The 19,074-nt window shown below is 33.4% G+C and overlaps 1 protein-coding gene across 12 annotated transcripts in view; it reads left to right on the forward strand.

The window, feature by feature from the left end:
* Positions 1 to 19,074, forward strand: part of RUNDC3B (RUN domain containing 3B) — a 142,437-nt gene that overhangs the window by 47,495 nt on the left and 75,868 nt on the right. For 6 of the 12 annotated variants that reach the window (XR_012002652.1, XM_072764180.1, XM_072764182.1 and 3 more), the window contains exons 3-5: positions 742 to 792; positions 6,561 to 6,694; positions 16,549 to 16,634. Coding sequence is in view for 11 of the 12 variants with exons in the window: in XM_072764180.1 (XP_072620281.1) it covers positions 742 to 792; positions 6,561 to 6,694; positions 16,549 to 16,634 (271 nt within the window). In the remaining variant the exon portion in view is untranslated. Of the gene's footprint in view, positions 1 to 741; positions 871 to 6,560; positions 6,695 to 16,548; positions 16,635 to 19,074 lie in introns of all 12 variants that reach the window. The other 6 variants (XM_072764181.1, XM_072764183.1, XM_072764186.1 and 3 more) reach the window with 2 other exon arrangements.

Consider the following 19,074-nt stretch of genomic DNA (forward strand, 5'->3'; position numbering starts at 1 on the left):
GGCTTTGGAGTTTTGCAGTATAATTGTACTAGGAATTTCCAAACAACATAGCAAGAATTTATAGTACTTTTCCAGATGGTGGTGGTTAAACAATAATTGGAAGCTGTAGGAAATAAAGCGGTATTTTGTATGAAGTAGGTATTCAGTCAACATTCGTTAAACTAAAGAACATTCTACTTGATATCTAAGTGCTGTTCTCATAATTTACAAAAGAAAAAAGTACAAATTTTAACTTTTAGGCCCCTGAAACAAGAACTGTTCTTCAAAACGAATTTGCTTATAACTTTTAGAAAAGTTAATGGTCAAAAAAAATGTACTTAAAGTTAAAACTTGATAAGGCATATTGTTTAATAATAATTTTCCTTACCATTCTTATGAATTCTGAGGTGCAGAGGTAACAAATTCAGTCAGGCTTTTGCTCCTTTTGCCCTGTCATCATCAGTGTATTCTGTTTGGGAAAGAATGATGGCCCTGAAAGCAAAGAGGGAACCTGTTCAATGACTTACAGATACCTTCCCTTCTCTGGTAGAATAAGCGACATGGGACCAGCTTGATTTATGTGCTGAGTGTACCTCATATTTATTTTAACTGAGCTCATTTTATTTATTAGGTAACCATAGTGTTTATTGCATCAGATAATGTATAGCCATCTTATTTGGGCTATTCAGTTTGCAATTGTAAACTTGATGGCAGGTTTCTTAAATATTTGTGTGTTGTTGTTGTTGTTTATTTTTTTTAAAGAGATATCCCAAAGTTGCAGATGGCTGGCTCATCTCCAAATACCTCTTCAAGGTACTCTATGCTGGTGATGTCTCCCGCCACTGAGCTGCACGGGAGCATGGAATTGACTTACTGGGGAGGGCTGTATCAGTTAAGTGATCTTTTTTAGTACATTGCATGGGTTTTGCAAATCTTCCTATTTTTGTTTTTGTTAATCCAGAGGGCACGAATATGCTTATGCTAATTTTTAAATTAAAATCTTGTTGTAAACCCACACAATATAATAACTCATTTACTCTCCTTTCTTTTTCACGTGACTCCCTCCATATTTAAGTTCCATGGTTTTAAAAACTTTTTGAAATCATGCATATTTGTGCAATTACATTTTATTGTCACTCTTAATGATATAAGAATTATCTCCGTTTTTTAAGTGCTGTGTAATGATATTTGTATTACATACAGATTGAGGGCTTAGGGAAGCTGTGTGATTTTTCCAAAGTCACTGAATAAAACATACGTAGGCAGTATCAATAACTGCTTTGCTATTCTGGAATCATTAGTGGGAATATATTCCTTAGTTTCCTTTCTCCCAGGTAGAATGCATGCCTTTATTCACTTACCCTGAACTGTTTGAGTTCCTGCTGTCTGCAAAAACACTGCTAGGCTCTGTACTTAATGACCTAGCTTTTTATTAGGTTTTCTAATTAGAAAAGAAATATATAGTATTATTTTTAAGGATTGCAATTAAGACAAAAGATGGAAAGTAGAAAACAAATATCTTCTCTTTTCCTCAACCCTCATTCCCACAAATAGTCATTTTAAACAGTTTTGTTTTATGTGTCTACGTATAGACTTAATCACTACTGAAACAAATTATGCTTGATTTCTCCAAGGTTGCACATTTACGGGTTGCTCTCTGTATGGATTTCAGTCTTTGGGATTCTAATTCAATCTGCCAGTATTCTAAGCCTTTTGTTAAAAAGCTGGTAGAAGAAAAAGACAAAATCTTTGTCCTCTACTTAGAAAGATGGTAAAATTACTGGGATACAAAGCTTAAGTCAAATTCAATTTCCAAAAACAAAACAAAACAAAAAACAAATTCAATTTCCAGGTTTTTGGTGAACCTGGTTATCTTAATTTTTTTGTTTTAGAAGATTAAGAATTGACTCATTTTTATTGTATAGATACACATTATAGATATTTGTAATAAGGAATTGTCAACAACAAAGAATAGTATTTTATAAATTAGTAACTGCAATTCATAGTTGTTAAATGATTTACTTGAGATGTCCTGTAGGTAACATACAGAGCTAGCTATGTAAGTACAACTGAGTATCTAATCTAGACTCATACCTAAGATTCAGCTTAGTATGTAATTAGTTATTTTTAAAGTGTTTATTTCTTTTTTTAGAATGTTAATATGAAATTTTATTTAAAAAATTAATCACAGTTATTATATTACTTTCAAAGCTGGATAGTCTAATAAATATGAACCTCAGCTAAAAATAGTACTTTCTTTTAAAAAAAGAAAAGACTGCCCTCTTGCAGAAATGGGAATTTTCCCTGTTTAGCAAAAATGTAATAGAAATATTAAACTGACTTTTATAAATTAGCAGTGAGAAATTCAGAATTGCTGTTAGAAAATTTGAAGTAAAAAGTTAAAAGTTGAATTCATCTAAATACTAATAATACTAATACGAATCCACAGATAAACATTTTCCTGTAAGTATCTGAAATCTTTTACAGTGATATCAGAGTGGTTAATTAAAATTTGATGGACCTTTATTTTATTACTTGTCTCGCTAAATAGCAATTCCAAGGTAATAGTCTTTGATATTATCATATAGGTGATGTAACATTAACAGGACTTCAGCTTGTGGATGAGTTTTTCATTTGCTTTCATTTCATTCTTTACATAGATAGGTAAGCACTAATTCAAAGGGTAGAAAAAGGAAGTCACTTAACAGATTCATTTATATTTTATATTATCAAAAGATAATGTGTCAGCCACCACTTAGTAGAGAACCACTTCAGAAAATTTAGTTCTTGTTCTTAGGTCTCATTCTAATTGTGAATTAAGATATAAACAAAACACAAATGTATTGCATGATGTAACAAATGTCTTAAGAAATATAGAAGAGTAATTTTATTGTATTTTTAAACTTTTTTTAGAAGAGTAATTTTAGAATGATATTGGACCCTAGAGGTCACAGGCCATTTTTAGGTTTTGAAAATAAGGCAGTTTGGTTGGAAAGATACAACATAGCTGGTTACTAGCACATTACCTTTTAGTCTAGCAAGCTTTTCACCCTTTTTTCTTTGCCTTAAAATGCAGTAGAGTTGGATTGATGGAATGTCAGCACGTTTTGGAAAGTTGTTTAACTTCATCATTGGTAAAAGTTAACTTCTAAGAAAACATTTAAGAGAAAGCATATTATACACATCAAGAACTTCAAAAAGAATTCTGTTAGTGACAGTTGTATTTCTTCTCTGGAATAAAATTTCTTCAAGATATGGACTAGTTGTTTACTTGTGTGATTTACTTTTATGGTTATTTTTAAAGGAAATGAAAATATTTTGGGGAGTGATTGTTTATTACTTCAGTAGTTATTTTAAAAGACATGATCTGCTTGTAGCTTTGTTTTCTTAATTTTTCTGTTGAATAGTGATTACAGACTAATAGCCTAAGTACATCTTTTGCTATTAATCTGTGTTTAAGTAAAAGTCATCTTCAAATAATAATATCTCAAGTAACCAATTGAATGTTTCCATTATTTTAAATTAAATTTAACCTTTTCATAGATGCAGAAATTATTTTAATATTTACATAAAATTCTAGAATATACAATTTACAAGAAAGTTGGTAGGCTCTAACACTGGAGTACATATCTTAAAGCAGATTATTTTGAATGTGAAAAATTCAGTGTCTTGAATTCACTTCACTTTGGAAATGATGTGACTATGGAAGAGGAAGTCAGAATCAAGCCAGGTCATCCTCACATCTAGTTTCTAGGTTAATAAAAGTGTCATGAAGATAACTACAGGTTTATTTTTTTAAGGTCCTGTGTATCATGATGACATGTCATTGTGTTAATTTTTCAGTTTCTCAGTTTGTAATCTGGGAAATCTTGCCATGGTCTCTTGGGTAAAAGTCTTATAGAAAGCATCTCTTACCCATAGCTGGAGTTCAAGGATTTAGTGCCTATGCCTTCTCTGTTTAACCATAGCATAGATTTTGGTTTTTCATATCTTTGTTTCCTCTCCTCCAAAATGGAGCTTTGTTATATTCTTTTGTGTTTTTTTTTCAAACCTTTATTTTAAACATTCTCATAATTATTTTCCTTAGTTAGCCCTGTCAAACTCATGAGAAGGTTTAAAAATAAAGTCAAGAGAGAAACCTTGTGATGTTCCCTTTAAGGTCCCTCCTTGGTGGAAGTCCGGCAGCTATACCTCTCATTCTAAATTATGGAATTATCTTAATTAATAGAAGCCAAAGAAAATTAGTTGAGACAAGAAGTATCTTGGGGAGGTAAATTTAAAATGGTTGATAAGGGAAAAGGCTGGACTGGGAGTAAATTTTAAGGATTTTTCTAGATTCTGAGCAAGTAAGGGGAAAAATTTAATTTTGTATCCAATTTCTGCTTCCTTTACAGTACAGGGGAGCTTAGTCCCTTAACTGTGTGATAATAGTAATAACAGTAGTAATAATTGTTAACATCTGTAGGCTATATACTAATTGTTGTACAGAGATTATCTCATCTAATACTCTCAACAGTGTTATCATGTAGGTACTACCATTATTGTCAACTTACAGAAGAAACCGAGATTTATAGAGTGAAATTAACTCATTTGCTCAAGATCCATAGCTAGAAAGTGATCTAATTCAGATTCCCTTGACTCAAAAGTTCATATTCCTAACCACTAGGCATCTTGCCTCCTCTCCAAATGGCTAACAAATTTATTACATGAAAATTGTGTTAAAGACAAATTATATTGAGGTAGTGTACTAGGACTTTTTTAACTAAAAGAACAGAGGGAGCAAAGGAAAGTGATGGGGAGAGATTGAGAGGAAGGAGATTGTAAATTTTCCTAAAGATTTCTATTTGTAGGTAGTAAAATTTGATTTTTAAAGAAACAGGTTATAGAGACATTGAGTTGAATAAGGACTCCATGGATGATTTTGTATTTTTATTTATATAGGCAAAGGTATATTTGTTCAGATGTTTGACATTTGTAATCTAGAATGCCCATGTCTTAATACCAGATTGTCATTGAATATCACTATAGAAAGATACTTAGATTTTTAAAATTCAAATTTTATGCGCATTGCAGTTAAGCTGAAGTTTTGTGTTGATTTACAGTTGATTTATTTAACAAATATTTACTGAGTGCCTACTATGAGCCAAGCATTAAATGTTGGAGATTGATTTAAAGACAAACAAGACATAATCCCCGCCTTACTGATTTTACCACCTAATATACAGGATAATCATGTAAACATTTATAAGGATAAACACAGGGTACTATGTCAGCACATAGGGAGGGATTGACCCACTGAAGAGATTACACATGGCTTACAAGAAGAAAAGGACTTTAGAAATGTCCTGATTAATGAATTGAAGTTACCTATCATGTATAATTTCTATTGGTTAATTAACCATAAATATATTATTAGAAACACAGGGGACTCTCTTTAAAAAATACCTGTGCCTGGGCCTGCCCTTAAAGATTTTGGTTATATACCTTGGCGTGGAGCCCAGGCATGGGTATTTTTTAAAAAGCAGCTGAGTCATTTTTATGGATGCTGTGGTTGGAAATCACTGAACTGTTATTTGAGACATTGCTCCTAAAATGGTGTTTTCTGACTAGAATACTTTTGGTATTACTACAGAGATGCTATTACTGGGGACAGGAAGATTTGAGATAAACAAGTGATTAAGGAGGTCCAGATTTAAAATTTAAAAGCAGATCTTTCTACTTTAAGATTAAACAAATTCCCTAGGTGAGACTAATCATTCCAGAAAACTACAGAAAGGATTAAGGTGTCTCTCATATCCTACTTAAAAATGCTCGGACTACAAAACAGTGCAGTGGACCCACTACTTAGAGTCCTGCATAGAAATATTAATACTGATGTCAGAATGTTTGTTTGCAAAAGAACATTTCTTCTTGAGTAGACACATAATTACCCATATATGAAAAATTATAATAGTAAATGTCTGAAGACTTTTCATGGGTTGCCAACTAGAAGAGAGCAGATGAAGGACAAAGGGGAACTTTATGGCTTTCTATATGAGAATGGTTGGGTTTATTATGAATGATCAGTGAATGTAGGATTCTAATTCATAATGTTTACTTAGAGGATAGACCACGCATTGTTTCATTCCTTTGAAGTTTCCTTATAAAGAGGAGGAAAGGGGTTGTGTTGTTATTTTTTCTGTTTCTCTAAGTAGAGAAAGCTTTAGAATGCAACTAATGACATGTGAATTAATGGTTAACTAGAACTATAAGGAGGGTTTTCTGGGAGCTATCTAAATAAAAGACTTTCTTAGAATAATGGAGTATTAAACTGCAAGATATCTTTTAGTGTCTGGTCCCTTTTTCTTTCATTTGTTTGATTTTGTTGTTGAGAAAACTGTGATCCAGATCCATTAAATAAATTACCCATAGCACAGCTAAGTAAAGGTAGAGAAGGACTAGATTTAAAGATTTTCACCATTCGGGTCAGTGCCCTTTTTGCTATGGCACACTAGGCTTTTACTTTTCAGAATTTTATTCTTGCATTTTGAATTTTCTAGTCTAGTTTTCTTTTATTTTGTATTACAATTTGTCTCCTGAAGGTCAAGTAACCTGGTTTGGTTATGAAAGTCCTCGTAGCTTCTGGGACTATATCAGAGTGGCTTGCCGGAAAGTTTCACAGAATTGTATCTGCAGCATTGAAAATATGGAAAATGTCAGTTCCTCTAGAGCTAAGGTAAGACATAAATAATCATATACAATGTTTATAATCTAGTCCTCAGCAGTTTTGACCCAAATAGAAAATTCTGAGTTCTTTGGTATATAAACTTTTTTTTTCTTTGCTGGAATTAAGCACTTGACCATGTTTAATATCTTTTATAGTCTTGTTTCTATTTTTTTAAGCTGCATATAGTTATTTAGAGTGCTCTTGAATCTTCCTTGTTGCCTTAGGAATAGCAAGAAGGTTTGAAGCTAGTCACTATGAATTCTTTTCTGAGAAGCACAGTAAAATATTTCCTGTTCTGTGAAGTTTCTACATTTCTTGAGTTCCCTAAACCAGTGGCTCTCAGTGTCCCATTGAATCCTGGGGGTTCATAATGTCAAAAGTATTTTCCTGTAGTAACAAGATGTTATTTGCCTTCTGCACTGTCTTGACACTTGGAGTACTTATACAGAAAAAATGATGACAAAATTGCTGGTTCCTTAGCATGAAGTAAGGCAATGGCATCAAACTACTAGTAATCACTGAATTTTTCCCACTGTACTAAGTCGAAAAGAAAGAAAGAAAGAAAGAAAGAAAGAAAGAAAGAAAGAAAGAAAGAAAGAAAAAGAAAAAGAAGAGGAGAAAAACCAGTGCCTCTTCAAGACGTTCATGATGGTGCAGATTTAGTTTATTAAATCTCAGCCTTGGTGTGCCTATCTTTTTTAATATCCTGAGTAATAAAATGGAAAGTATGCATAAAGCATTTGCAGCATACTGAAATATGATGGTTGTCTCAAGGAGAACTGCTCATGCAGTTGTTTGAATTGTGAGCTGAATTAGACACTTGTGTAATACTATTTTTACCTAAAATAAAAGCATAAAAAACTATAGTTTTTTTAGACTTAGGCATTTGTTAGGGTTTTCTTGAATAAAAATTAACAAAGTAAGCCTGTTAATTGAAGGGAGACAGCTGTGACAGGGTTTGTTGCCAATGGTAAAATTAAAACTTTCCTAAAAATTAGAATCTCAGAAAACTTATATTCACCATCTTAGGCCTAGTAGTTTCCCTGTATTTAAAGACTTTTATGATAATAGTGATGTTGATATTAGCAAATGTATTTTTAAATTATTGAATGAAATGTGTTAGCATTTGGTAAACCTGCAAAACTCATAATTTCCAAATGATCAATGCATGGAATTATAAAATCTTGCGATCTATTTAAACTAATGGATTTAATGAAATAAAGTACGAAAAGTTCATTGATATGGTTATATTTTCCGTGTTACAATTAGCCTTTAAGAAAATATCAGTTACTGTGTTTTAATGTAGAATGAAAGGAGAATATCCACAATTATCTGAAAAGGCTATCACAGGTTCCCTTGTGCAGCTATTTGTGTGAGGCCAGATAGCCTTCATATGCTTCAACGAAAACAACACATTATAACATTAAATGCAGCAGCAGATATCTAGTTCTGTTATTAAGCCATACATTGAAATAATTTGAAAAAAATGTAAAACAGAACCACTTTTGTCATTAATATTTTGTTTAGGAAAAGAGTTATTTTTCATAAAGTATATTATTTATGTTAACATGTTTATGTTTTTAATTACCTAATATTTTAGAAGTTTCTAGTTTTGACTTGTAATGCAGTAAATATCAATAGATATAACCCCTATAAAAGCACTTTGAAGTCATCAATAGTTTTTAAGACTATAAAAAGTCTGACCTGCTCATATAAGCTGTATCAGCTTTGGTGTAGGAGTTTTATTTTATTATTGGATTGTCATACTAGGTTTCCTTACTATTTTTGGCACTTAAGAATTACATAATGAAACCTAAGTAGAAAGTAAAGATTGAAAATAGGTACAGTTTTTAAGATCAACATAATTCATTTCATTATTTCATAGTTACATACTTACAAATTACATGTCTATAATAAATGAAAATATAACGATCATCTTTCAAATGTATAGTTTCTGAGTTTATTGTTCCTGCATCTATTTTTATTTAGGATGTTTTTTCTTCTGGAAAATGATTGGTATTGACCGTGATATATTGAGATTAAATATTTTGTAAAAAAAAGACCTGAATAAGATTTTTTTAAATAAGATTTATAGAAAGGAAAAAAATAAGATTTATAGAAAGGAGAAAAAAATAAGTGGGAAATACCAGAAAGGGAGACAGAACATGAGAGACTCCTAACTCTGGGAAACGAACTAGGGGTGGTGGAAGGGGAGGTGGGCGAGGGTGGGGGTGACTGGTGACGGACACTGAGGGGGGCACTTGGGATGAGCACTGGGTGTTATTCTATATGTTGGCAAATTGAACACCAATAAAAAATAAATTTATAAAAAATAAATAAGATTTATAATATTTAAATTTAGTGAAATAATTGGAAACATAAACATTTTTAAATTTGTAATATGGAAGTGTATTTTTGGGTAAAGTTGATAGTTATGATTTGTGAAGACTAAAGGTGTAGAGTTCACTTTCTAAAACTGCTACTCCCTCCTTCACTGCCTCCTCCCAGTCCAACCAGGGTGCTGTCTGAGCAAGAGTTAACTTTCTGATTCAGAACCTCCTGCCCTTTTTTAGACTGAATCAGTTTTCCTCTCTGCCTCACACAATTTTCAAGCCAAATAATGCCTTCATCTTTAAGTCAATCATAGCTAGATTTTTTTTTAAATTTTTTTTATTTATTTATGATAGTCATACAGAGCGAGAGAGAGAGGCAGAGACACAGGCAGAGGGAGAAGCAGGCTCCATGCGCCGGGAGCCTGATGTGGGATTCGATCCCCGGTCTCCAGGATCGCGCCCTGGGCCAAAGGCAGGCGCCAAACCGCTGCGCCACCCAGGGATCCCTATAGCTAGATTTTTAAAAATATTTTTTCTTATAGAAAACATCTTAGCCATAATATTGGCTTCAGGGATCCCTGGGTGGCGCAGCGGTTTGGCGCCTGCCTTTGGCCCAGGGCGCGATCCTGGAGACCGGGGATCGAATCCCACATCAGGCTCCCGGCGCATGGAGCCTGCTTCTCCCTCTGCCTGTGTCTCTGCCTCTCTCTCTCGCTCTGTATGACTATCATAAATAAATAAAAAAAATTTAAAAAAAATTGGCTTCATATCCTTTGACCTCTGTTTTCTCAAACTTTTGACTTTATGCATTTATTTTCTAATTGATAGACTACAGGCTTAAAAATGTACAATCTGAATTCCCCCTTGCATCTTTGCTGGGTTTGTATCATTTTTCTTTTCATGTTTTCCTTGTGGTTTAAGAATATCTTGGTTTCTGTGGGTTAAGATTAAAAGGCAGGCTATAATTTGAATGAATCAAGTCTATAAAAATAGAAGCTACCCCAGGTGGCACATAAACTTTATTTATTTTCAAATTAAAAGAAGGAACAATTAACATGACAAGTGTATTCTAAGCCCCTTCAATATAGCAGAGAATATATTTATAGAACTTGATTATACCAAAATACAAAAGGTAATTGAGAAGTTAACAAACATCAGAAATGTAGCATTTGGACCTGGGTGGAGTGCAGAAATACAAACCCCAGCTGACCACCTCTCTTAATGAGACTCTTGGGACTAAGCCCTGTGTAGCAAGATGCTGCCCAGCAGAGAGAGTTAATATTTCTTCTGTACAAAACCATTGTTGAGTAGCAAAACACCAAAGAACAATCATGTTCCAAATCCTACATTTATATCTTTGTTTTGCTCAGGCCTCAAACAAATCCATTTGTGGGAAAAGAGAGATCTGTGATTTGCCTGGTTATCCTGGGAAGTCTGCAAGCAAAGATTACTTCTGTCTTTATTCATTGCAGTGGGCAGAGCAAAGTACTTAATCTACTCAGTAAATCACACCTGCCAACTGTCAAGATTGAAGGATTAAGCAAATACCTCAGATGGCTGGTTTATTGAGCCTTTGAGATGCCTTCTAGAGTGACTACCAGCCTTGACACTTATGAAAACATACCAGAACCACAACACCAAATTTACCTTCTAAACAGTGTGCAACTCAGTTCACTTTGAAACCAAACAGATCTTCATTTTTGAATTCTACGTAAAAAGCAGAATACCTTTGGTTATACCTTTAGGGCTGTGTGGATGACATTTTAAGCAGTGAAAGACAAGATACTTTACAGAACAATGACTAATTCAATATAGAAACATTATTTAAATTTAGTTTCATTAATTGAATCAGGATTGTCTGTGTCCTAGAACTACTGCACATCTTAGATTCATATGGTAGAAATTTACCACCATGGGAGAGCTGATACTTAGTCACTCTAAGCTGAGATCTGTGAAATGCTGATAGTCCCTTTCGTTGCTCAGTCCATGACCAGCTGAGCCTCTTCTCCAGGGCTTAAACAAAGCCTAACAATGGAATAGAATATTTGAATTGAAGATCATTCTGTAATCTTTCCATCTCAGATATATTGGCAGCTAGCTTTGCTATAATATGCGGAGGTTCTGGGAATGGGATTTCTGCATATGAGATTTCTATTTTATTTTATTTGTTTATTAGAGAAAGAGAGAGGAGGAGTATGAGCAGGAGGAGGAGCAGAGGGAGAAGCAGAAGTAGACTTCTCATTGAGTACAGAGCTTAATGTGGGGCCCACTCCCAGGACCCTGAGATCATGACCTGAGCTGAAAGCAGATGGTTAACTGACTGAGCCACCCAGGTGTCCCAGGGGATTACTATTTTAGGTTTCAGATTAAATTAGGACTCTTAGAAAACTAACTTCATCTCAGCAGGCATTGATTTCACTCCCTTCTGAACACACCCACTTTTCCCATCTGCTATTCGGCTGATTACTTATAAGCATGATATATGATTTCTGACAGAAACTCCAATTGGATCCTTAGTTACTACTGTTTTTTACCTTACAGATATTTCATTTGAATTTTCTTCGTATTCCAATTGATTTCAAGCTCAAGCAATCCTTTTCTTCCTTTTGTTATTGTTGGTTTTTCCTCCAGAATATGAGCTCTGTTCTGTTCTTGAGTTCTTCTTGCCTTCCCGCATATGTGTTTTTCTTTTTCTTTGTTTTTAAGAACAATACTTGTTTGTGGGTGAGTTAGGCTTTCCTAGTTTGTGGTTGCTTACCCTGTACATTCCTTCTGTTACTGAGTTTGACATATTAGACCAATTTCTGAATATGCTGGTCACATCAGCCATTCATATATTCATGCATCCTTCCATCAGATAAATTTTTATTGAGCACCTATACCATGTCAGAACTATGAATGTAGTCCTTAACACATTCTTAGGACAGAAATCCCTAATCCCTCCTTGTCTTTTTAAGACTAATGCTCTTGTTTACTTTTTCCTTTGTTCAGAAGCTGACCTTGTCCCTGCTCTTCTTAGAGGCAAGTTAGACAAATTTTCTGTGGAAAGAGGCTGAGGCAGGGGCAGAGGGGATATTAATCACAGATACACTGGAGTTATCAAATACTAGAACTGAGTAGACTATGGAGAATGCATATGGAGGGAAAGTCATGTTAGAAGAGTTTGACTGGAGTAAAAAAAAAAAAGATATCCTGGAGGTGAGAAATGAATCAGTTTCTGCTTGTAGTGATGACAGCATAGCTTATGTCAGAGCAACTCTTCTGCCAAGAACAACTATAAAGACTGGATAAAGTACACAAAGCAACAAGTTTAAGACCTAAGAGAACAACCAAGTTGTGAGGACTAGAGTGGCCACAATATTGGATAGAACAATGGTATATGAGGTGAGCATTACGTTCATCTTGGCTTTTGGCCTAAGGGCATTTATCTGTTCACATAGTTGGTATAGAGGCTAATCAGAGAATTCTTAGGGGTTTTTTCAGTTCCCCTGGGCTAGAGAAACAGAAATGGGAGCTGGGAACTGCCAGTGAAACCAGGACTTAATATATCAAGGGTCCGTAGACATGTGTGTCTGAAGTCATATATGCAGTCTTCTTGTGAGCTATTTGCCAGTTATTAGCCACCTTAAGCACAGAGCAAAAGTCTCATAAACCTAGCCGAAAGCAGCAGGTAGGAGGCTAGAAAAGCTGATTAAGATTTCACAGTCTTGTTCTGGAAAAGCAAAGTTTAGAGTTCCAGGTCAAGTAAGTTGGAGGGGCCCTGTAAAATACTCTAGGCTTTTATTTGAGACCCCAGAAAGGCTCTACCTTGGGAATAAGGGAAATTCAGATGAAGACCAGCCCAAAAAAGACCTAAAAGTGGTGTCCTTGAATAGTGCAAAGTGATTTTCAACTATACTACTTGCTTCCTTGAAGAAAAATATATCTAAGGAAAAGTAGTAGCATTAGTACAGCTACAAACTTTTATATACAATGTCCAATATTCAATCAAAAACCAGTATACCAGGAAACAAGATCCAATGACCAAAACTAAGAAATATAAAAAAGACAATTGAAACAGACCTATGGGAGATGCAGATAATGAACTTCTAAGTAATTGTAATAGAAAATATAAAGACTAGTAGTACCAGAAAACTGGAGTATATAATAAAGTGTAAATAGAAAACCACAAAATATTCATTCATACCAAACATAGAACTTAAACAAAAATTTATCTTTGGCTGAGTTACAATTCATTTCCATGTGCATTTCAGATTGAAATAATCTAAAGTATGTTCTGGAATAACAGTAGAATTAAGCTATAATTAATAACAAGATAACTAGAAAATGCTTAGGTGAGTCAACTGAAAGAAGAAATTACAATTGAAAAATATATGGAAAGTATTGATAATAAAAATGTAAAAACTTGTGCTTAGAGGAAAATAGGCTTAAATAGGCTCTTAGGTATATATAAACAAAAGCTAAAGGTTAAAAATCTGTGATCAGAGTTTTCACTTGTAGAAGCTATTTTTAAAAAGTAATATATTCAAAAAGAAGGAAAGAATGAAGAGCAAACATTGAATTAAATGAAAAAAATGTACACTAGAAGAAAATCAATAAAACTAAAACTTGGGAGCAGCCTGGGTGGCTCAGCAGTTTAGCGCCTGCCTTCAGCCCAGGGGGTGATCTTGGGGTCCCAGGATCGAGTCCCACGTCGGGCTCCCTGCATGGAGCCTGCTTCTCCCTCTGCCTGTGTCTCTGCCTCTCTCTCTCTCTCTCTCTCTCTCAGTCTCTCCTCTCTGTGTATTCTCATGAATAAATAAATAAAATCTTAAAAAAAAAACAACTAAAACTTGGTGGTTTTAAAAAGATTGATACAATTGATAAACTTCTAGCAAGACTATTCATAAAGAGAAAAAGAGAGATTATAAATTACCAGTATTAGGAATAAAGAAGAGGCCTACCAACCCCATAGACCCCACAAGCATTAAAAATCCTACAAGGATATTATGAATAAATTCATACCTATAAATTACAAACTTTAAATGGACAAATTCTTTGAAAAAAAATTATGACTAATATAAAAATGAAGAAAACATCTGAATATTCTGATATTCACTAAAGAAATTGAATCTATAGTTCAAGCCTTCCCCTTGCAGGCCCCATTTTTAATTGAGTCATTATGGATTTGTAAGAATTATTTGTATTTTATAAATGAGTCTTTTGTCAGATACATATAATGCAGATATCTTTGATAACTCTGTAATTTGTCTTTTTATTTCCTTAAACGATTACAGTTTATCCCTTGAAACTGGAGGGAAGATAGGGTATATAGGTTTTAATTCAATTAAGTTGGTTCATTTGGTGTTGAGATGTTTCCTATCTTCTTAATTTGTCTATTTTTTATTTCCTCTTAGAAAAAAGTGAGGATAGTATTATAACCTAACTCATACAATTCTTGGGAAAATTAAATATATATATATATTTTTAAGATTTATTTATTATAGAGACAGAACACAAGCTGGCGGAGAGGAGAAGGAGAGGGAGAGGGAGAATCTTAGACAGAATCCCTGATGAGTGTAGAGCTCCACTGAGATCCTGACCTGAGCCAAAAATCCAGAGTCTGACGGAAGCTTAAGTGACTGACCTCCCAGGTGCCCTGAGGAAGATTAGATATCTTAATGTATCTGAATTTCTTAATGTATCTTAAAACAGAGCCAAGCATATATTAATTAAGAAGCCTTAAGAAGTGGTGGCTGCTGTTTATTTATTTACTTTTCAAAAACTTCAGTAACAAAGAAATGAGTATTTGTGTCTCTAGAGAAAAAAAAAAAACTCTATGTGGTTCGTCATTACCCAACTGATAAAGTCTAAAATCCTAAATCTGGTTTTTCGACCCCTATTTTATGGCCCCAACAACCTTTATGAGTCTGTTTATCGTCTATTCTAGTAAAAATTCTTTTGTTGAAGGAAAAGAAACTGTTAAAATTAGCACAGTGTATTATCACAATATAATAGAGAATTCCACAAACATCTAAGGACAGGAAATTAGGTGCAGCCTAGTTTTGCATGGATTGAAATTAATAAATCAGGAAGCAGGACTTTCCTCATGTTTCTTATCTAGCAATAGCAGTCTCCTGTGTCTGACTTTCTCTGGAGAGCAACTCTCCCAGCTTCTGCTCCGGTGAAATCTTAGCCTTTTGATTTAAGCCACCATTACCAGCCTCCATGTCTTTCAAAGGAAATTTCAAGAGAGAAATTTGGGATTGCTGACCCTGACCAATGGTTTACCTCTTCCTTCATCTGTCCCATGAGCCACAGTTAATTTTCAGTTCCCAAGGCTTACTCTGCAGAAACAGTAGACTGAGCACCGTGCAAGCTAAAGGAGGTTTTGAGCTGAGGGGCAAATTGACTGCCTGTGCTAATCACACCCATATCATTCTTTATTTCCTAAAAATACTGCTGCTTCTAGTTGGTCAGGTTTTACCACTGTCTAGATTGCTTCTTGATCCTTCCTGTCCAGAAGTTTGGTGAATTCAGTAGAGTTGTAGATATTTCTAAAGAATGCTTTTTTCTTCCATGTGGGTAGTCAACCATCATATGCACTGATTAGTGTCACCTTTGTTCTCAATTGCCATTGCAGTGTTTTGACTTTCTATCTCATTAGTCTTAATGGATTTTCTGGAGATTTGAAGGAGGGCTGAGTGAAAATGAAAGTAATCAAATTTAAAAATTCTCATTGCAAATATGTCCTTTAAAAATTCTTATTGCCAATATGTCCTCTTATATTCTTTTATTCTACACAAAGAGTCCAGGAGAAATGCTTTGGATTATTTAAAAAAAAAATCAACTGACTAGTCTCAACTATTGAATGATATTACCCCTTTCAAAAGTAAAACTAAATTATTCACATTTAGTCAGAATTGTCTGCTTCTGTGATTTTCTGCTAGAATATGGTTTTGAGTAATTTTGCTATGTGTTAGGTTGGGTTTTTTTTTTTCCCCTGGGTTAAAGATTCAGTAATAGTTTTTAGAATGTCCTAGGTGTAAACTCAGTAATTCATGATTTGGATGCATGATAAATAATGAAATTTGGTTCATTATTAGTTATCTAAAACCTCCCTCTAAAAGTGTATGTGGGAAATATTCTAAAGCAAGTGGTGTGACAGCTTATTCTTTCGAAGAGAATGACTCTGTTCACGTTTTATAAGGGGACTCAATTTTAATTAGCATGTTGATTTGGGCATTGAGGTAGAGTTATGAAAAGAAGTCCCTGACTCATTATTAATAGTTATGTCCCTTTAGAGGATAGAAATTTAGTATGATACACTGTACCCTATATCTCTAGAGAAACAAATGTATACTATATGTAAGCAAACTTTACCTGTTCTTATCTACTTAAGTATCTTTTAGCCTTTATCAAACATATATTTTAACTGAATTGTTTTTTACATATTAAAATGCTTATATTTTTGATAAAAATATAATGGGCAGCGTATTTTTTTTAACTTGTAATTTTTTTTCACATTTGTTACTTTCTTCTTCCTTTTAGGGTAGAGCCTGGATCAGAGTAGCACTCATGGAAAAACATTTATCTGAATACATCTCTACAGCTCTGAGAGACTTCAAAACAACCAGGTTTAAAAGTCCTTTTGATTTTCAGATATATATTTAAAAGATTAGACATAAAAATAGAATGAAAATTCATTCCTTTCTAAAGTCCTCAGCTATTTTATTTCCTCTTTTTTGTACTGCTCAGGTAAATCCACTGTCTTCTCAGAAAAATGACATTTGTCAGCTAAACATACATCTACTTTGGTGTATCTCTTCAGGCTTCACATTATACCTAGAATATCTTTTCTCTGAATCATTTCTGTTTCTCACACTTTTATACTTGAAGTTTCATTCTCTCCATAGAATTTTCCCTGACCATGAATTTGAAGAAAAATCTAACCATGAAATTCCTATAGTGTTCTTTCTCTTTCCACGCTTTATTTCTTTGTTTTAATTTGTATATATACCTAATGATCGCTCAATTGTCTTTTTACGGCAGGCTGTACCAGTGTTGTTTTTCTTAGGTTGTATACACTTAAGAGATGACATGTTGTGCCATGTGAAAAACAGGACTTTATTATATTTTTTACAATGGTAGAAAAAAATATTCATATTAGGACAACAGACATTCCTATAAAATTCTGGTCTACTAATCTCTGTATTTATAGAAACCACTATTCTATTTAAGAAATCACTTTTCTCCATTTCAAAAGTATTTGTAAATGAAAATATTCAATAATTTGAATAACTTAAACATGTACTGTTTAATACAGTGGCCACTAACCACACACCACTATGTAAATTAATATTAATTAAGAGTAGGTAAAATTCGCAAATCACTTGCTCTGTTTCCATATCACATTCCAGATGTTCAGTAGGCATGTGTGGCTAATGGCTATCGAATTGGATAGCACAGATGCAGAACATTCTATTGGACCACACTGCCTTAGACACTTCTAAATTACCATACTTATTTCTACCTCATAGATCATATTTCTGAAAGAGAAGAAGACAGTGACAGCTATAAACAAGTTTTTTTTAACAAGTTTTTTTTAAACAAGTTTTGATAGAGGAAATTAGGCACATATATAAATAAATCATATATCTGGAATCTTAATTTCCATGTCCTGATGCAATATTTGGCATTTTAGATTTGGAGAATATCTGGGCATTTATTATGGTACATTCTTGTTTTGTTTATTTGTTTGCTTTTTCCCCACTTTACTTAGATGTAATTGACATACTCTGTAAGTTTAAGATGTACATGTTGATTTTATATGCTTATATAGTACAAAATGATTACTGCCATATCATTAACGCTGTTACCACACCACATAATTATTTGGTATGTATTTATTGAATTCTTCGATAGCAATATGATTCTTTAGGGATATTTCTAAAGATAGGCAGTGAAATGATTAACTCTTAGGTGTTTGAGATGAACTTCATGAAATGAAAAATTTGTTTCTTCTATTATTACTGGTAAGTAAGTTTAATTGTGAAAGATACTAAATATTAAGGGTTACTAAGGCTTTGAAAATAAAAGTAGTATCAGAATCTCATAGATCAAACCTAAAAAATCCTAAATTAATGAAATCAAATCCAAGTCTACACAATAATCATCTCCTATGCAATAACAAAGTTACATTAAGGTTATGACAGTCTTCTGAGTAGAAATTAAAGCATTAATAATCTAAGTTACTTTTGTTTCTTAGACAATTGGGTGGAGTAGAAATAATTCTTGAATAGATTATTTTTAGAATGAGTAGTTCAAATATTTAAAGGGAAATGCTTTTTGCCTTGTTCTGAGGTTTTAGTTGTCCTTTTTGATAAAAGGAAATGATTCGGCTCTAAAAAATCCACGAAACAAAAATACTCTTGCAACAATGTATAAGCATATATAATTCAAACAGAAACATGGCTCAGTAAATCTGCACACACACATGCAAATATGTAATCTTTATATACACACACATAGTATTTAAATGTCAATATAATGGCTCCAGTTCCTGGAAAGGAAGTAGGGAATTATTTCGGAATTCTCATTAAATAAAAAACACAGTTGCAAAGTTGTCTTTAAAAAAAAAAAAAACTACGCTTTTTTTTTTGTTTTGTTTTTATTTTTGTTTTTTACTGAAATCAAACCAAAGAAACTTCTTAATTATAAATGAATTTGATTGTGAACCTCTAGCCAAAGCATATCTATTACTTGGAAGGTTAGGTTAGGTTTGTAAAATATAAGCAAACTCTTGGAAAGAATAGTTATATCTTACCTTTTGTCTAGATGCTGCCTGATAGAAGTTCTTGTAGAGCAATGAGAAATGATCTCTGATCCTTTAGGAATCTTGGGAGTATTTGAATCAAGTGATTTCTTCTTGTTCTTCTCTTCAAAGATAAAGAGTAATGACGTCCTTTAAATGGTATTATACAAGTGTTTATCCCAGTACAGAAGGAAGAGCTACATAAGCTAAGACAGGCAAGCTTGAGAATACTAATCAGTGAAAATCTGATGGAGGAAGTATAG

Source organism: Vulpes vulpes, chromosome 7 (genome assembly GCF_048418805.1).
Source record: "Vulpes vulpes isolate BD-2025 chromosome 7, VulVul3, whole genome shotgun sequence".
NCBI lineage: Eukaryota > Metazoa > Chordata > Mammalia > Carnivora > Canidae > Vulpes > Vulpes vulpes.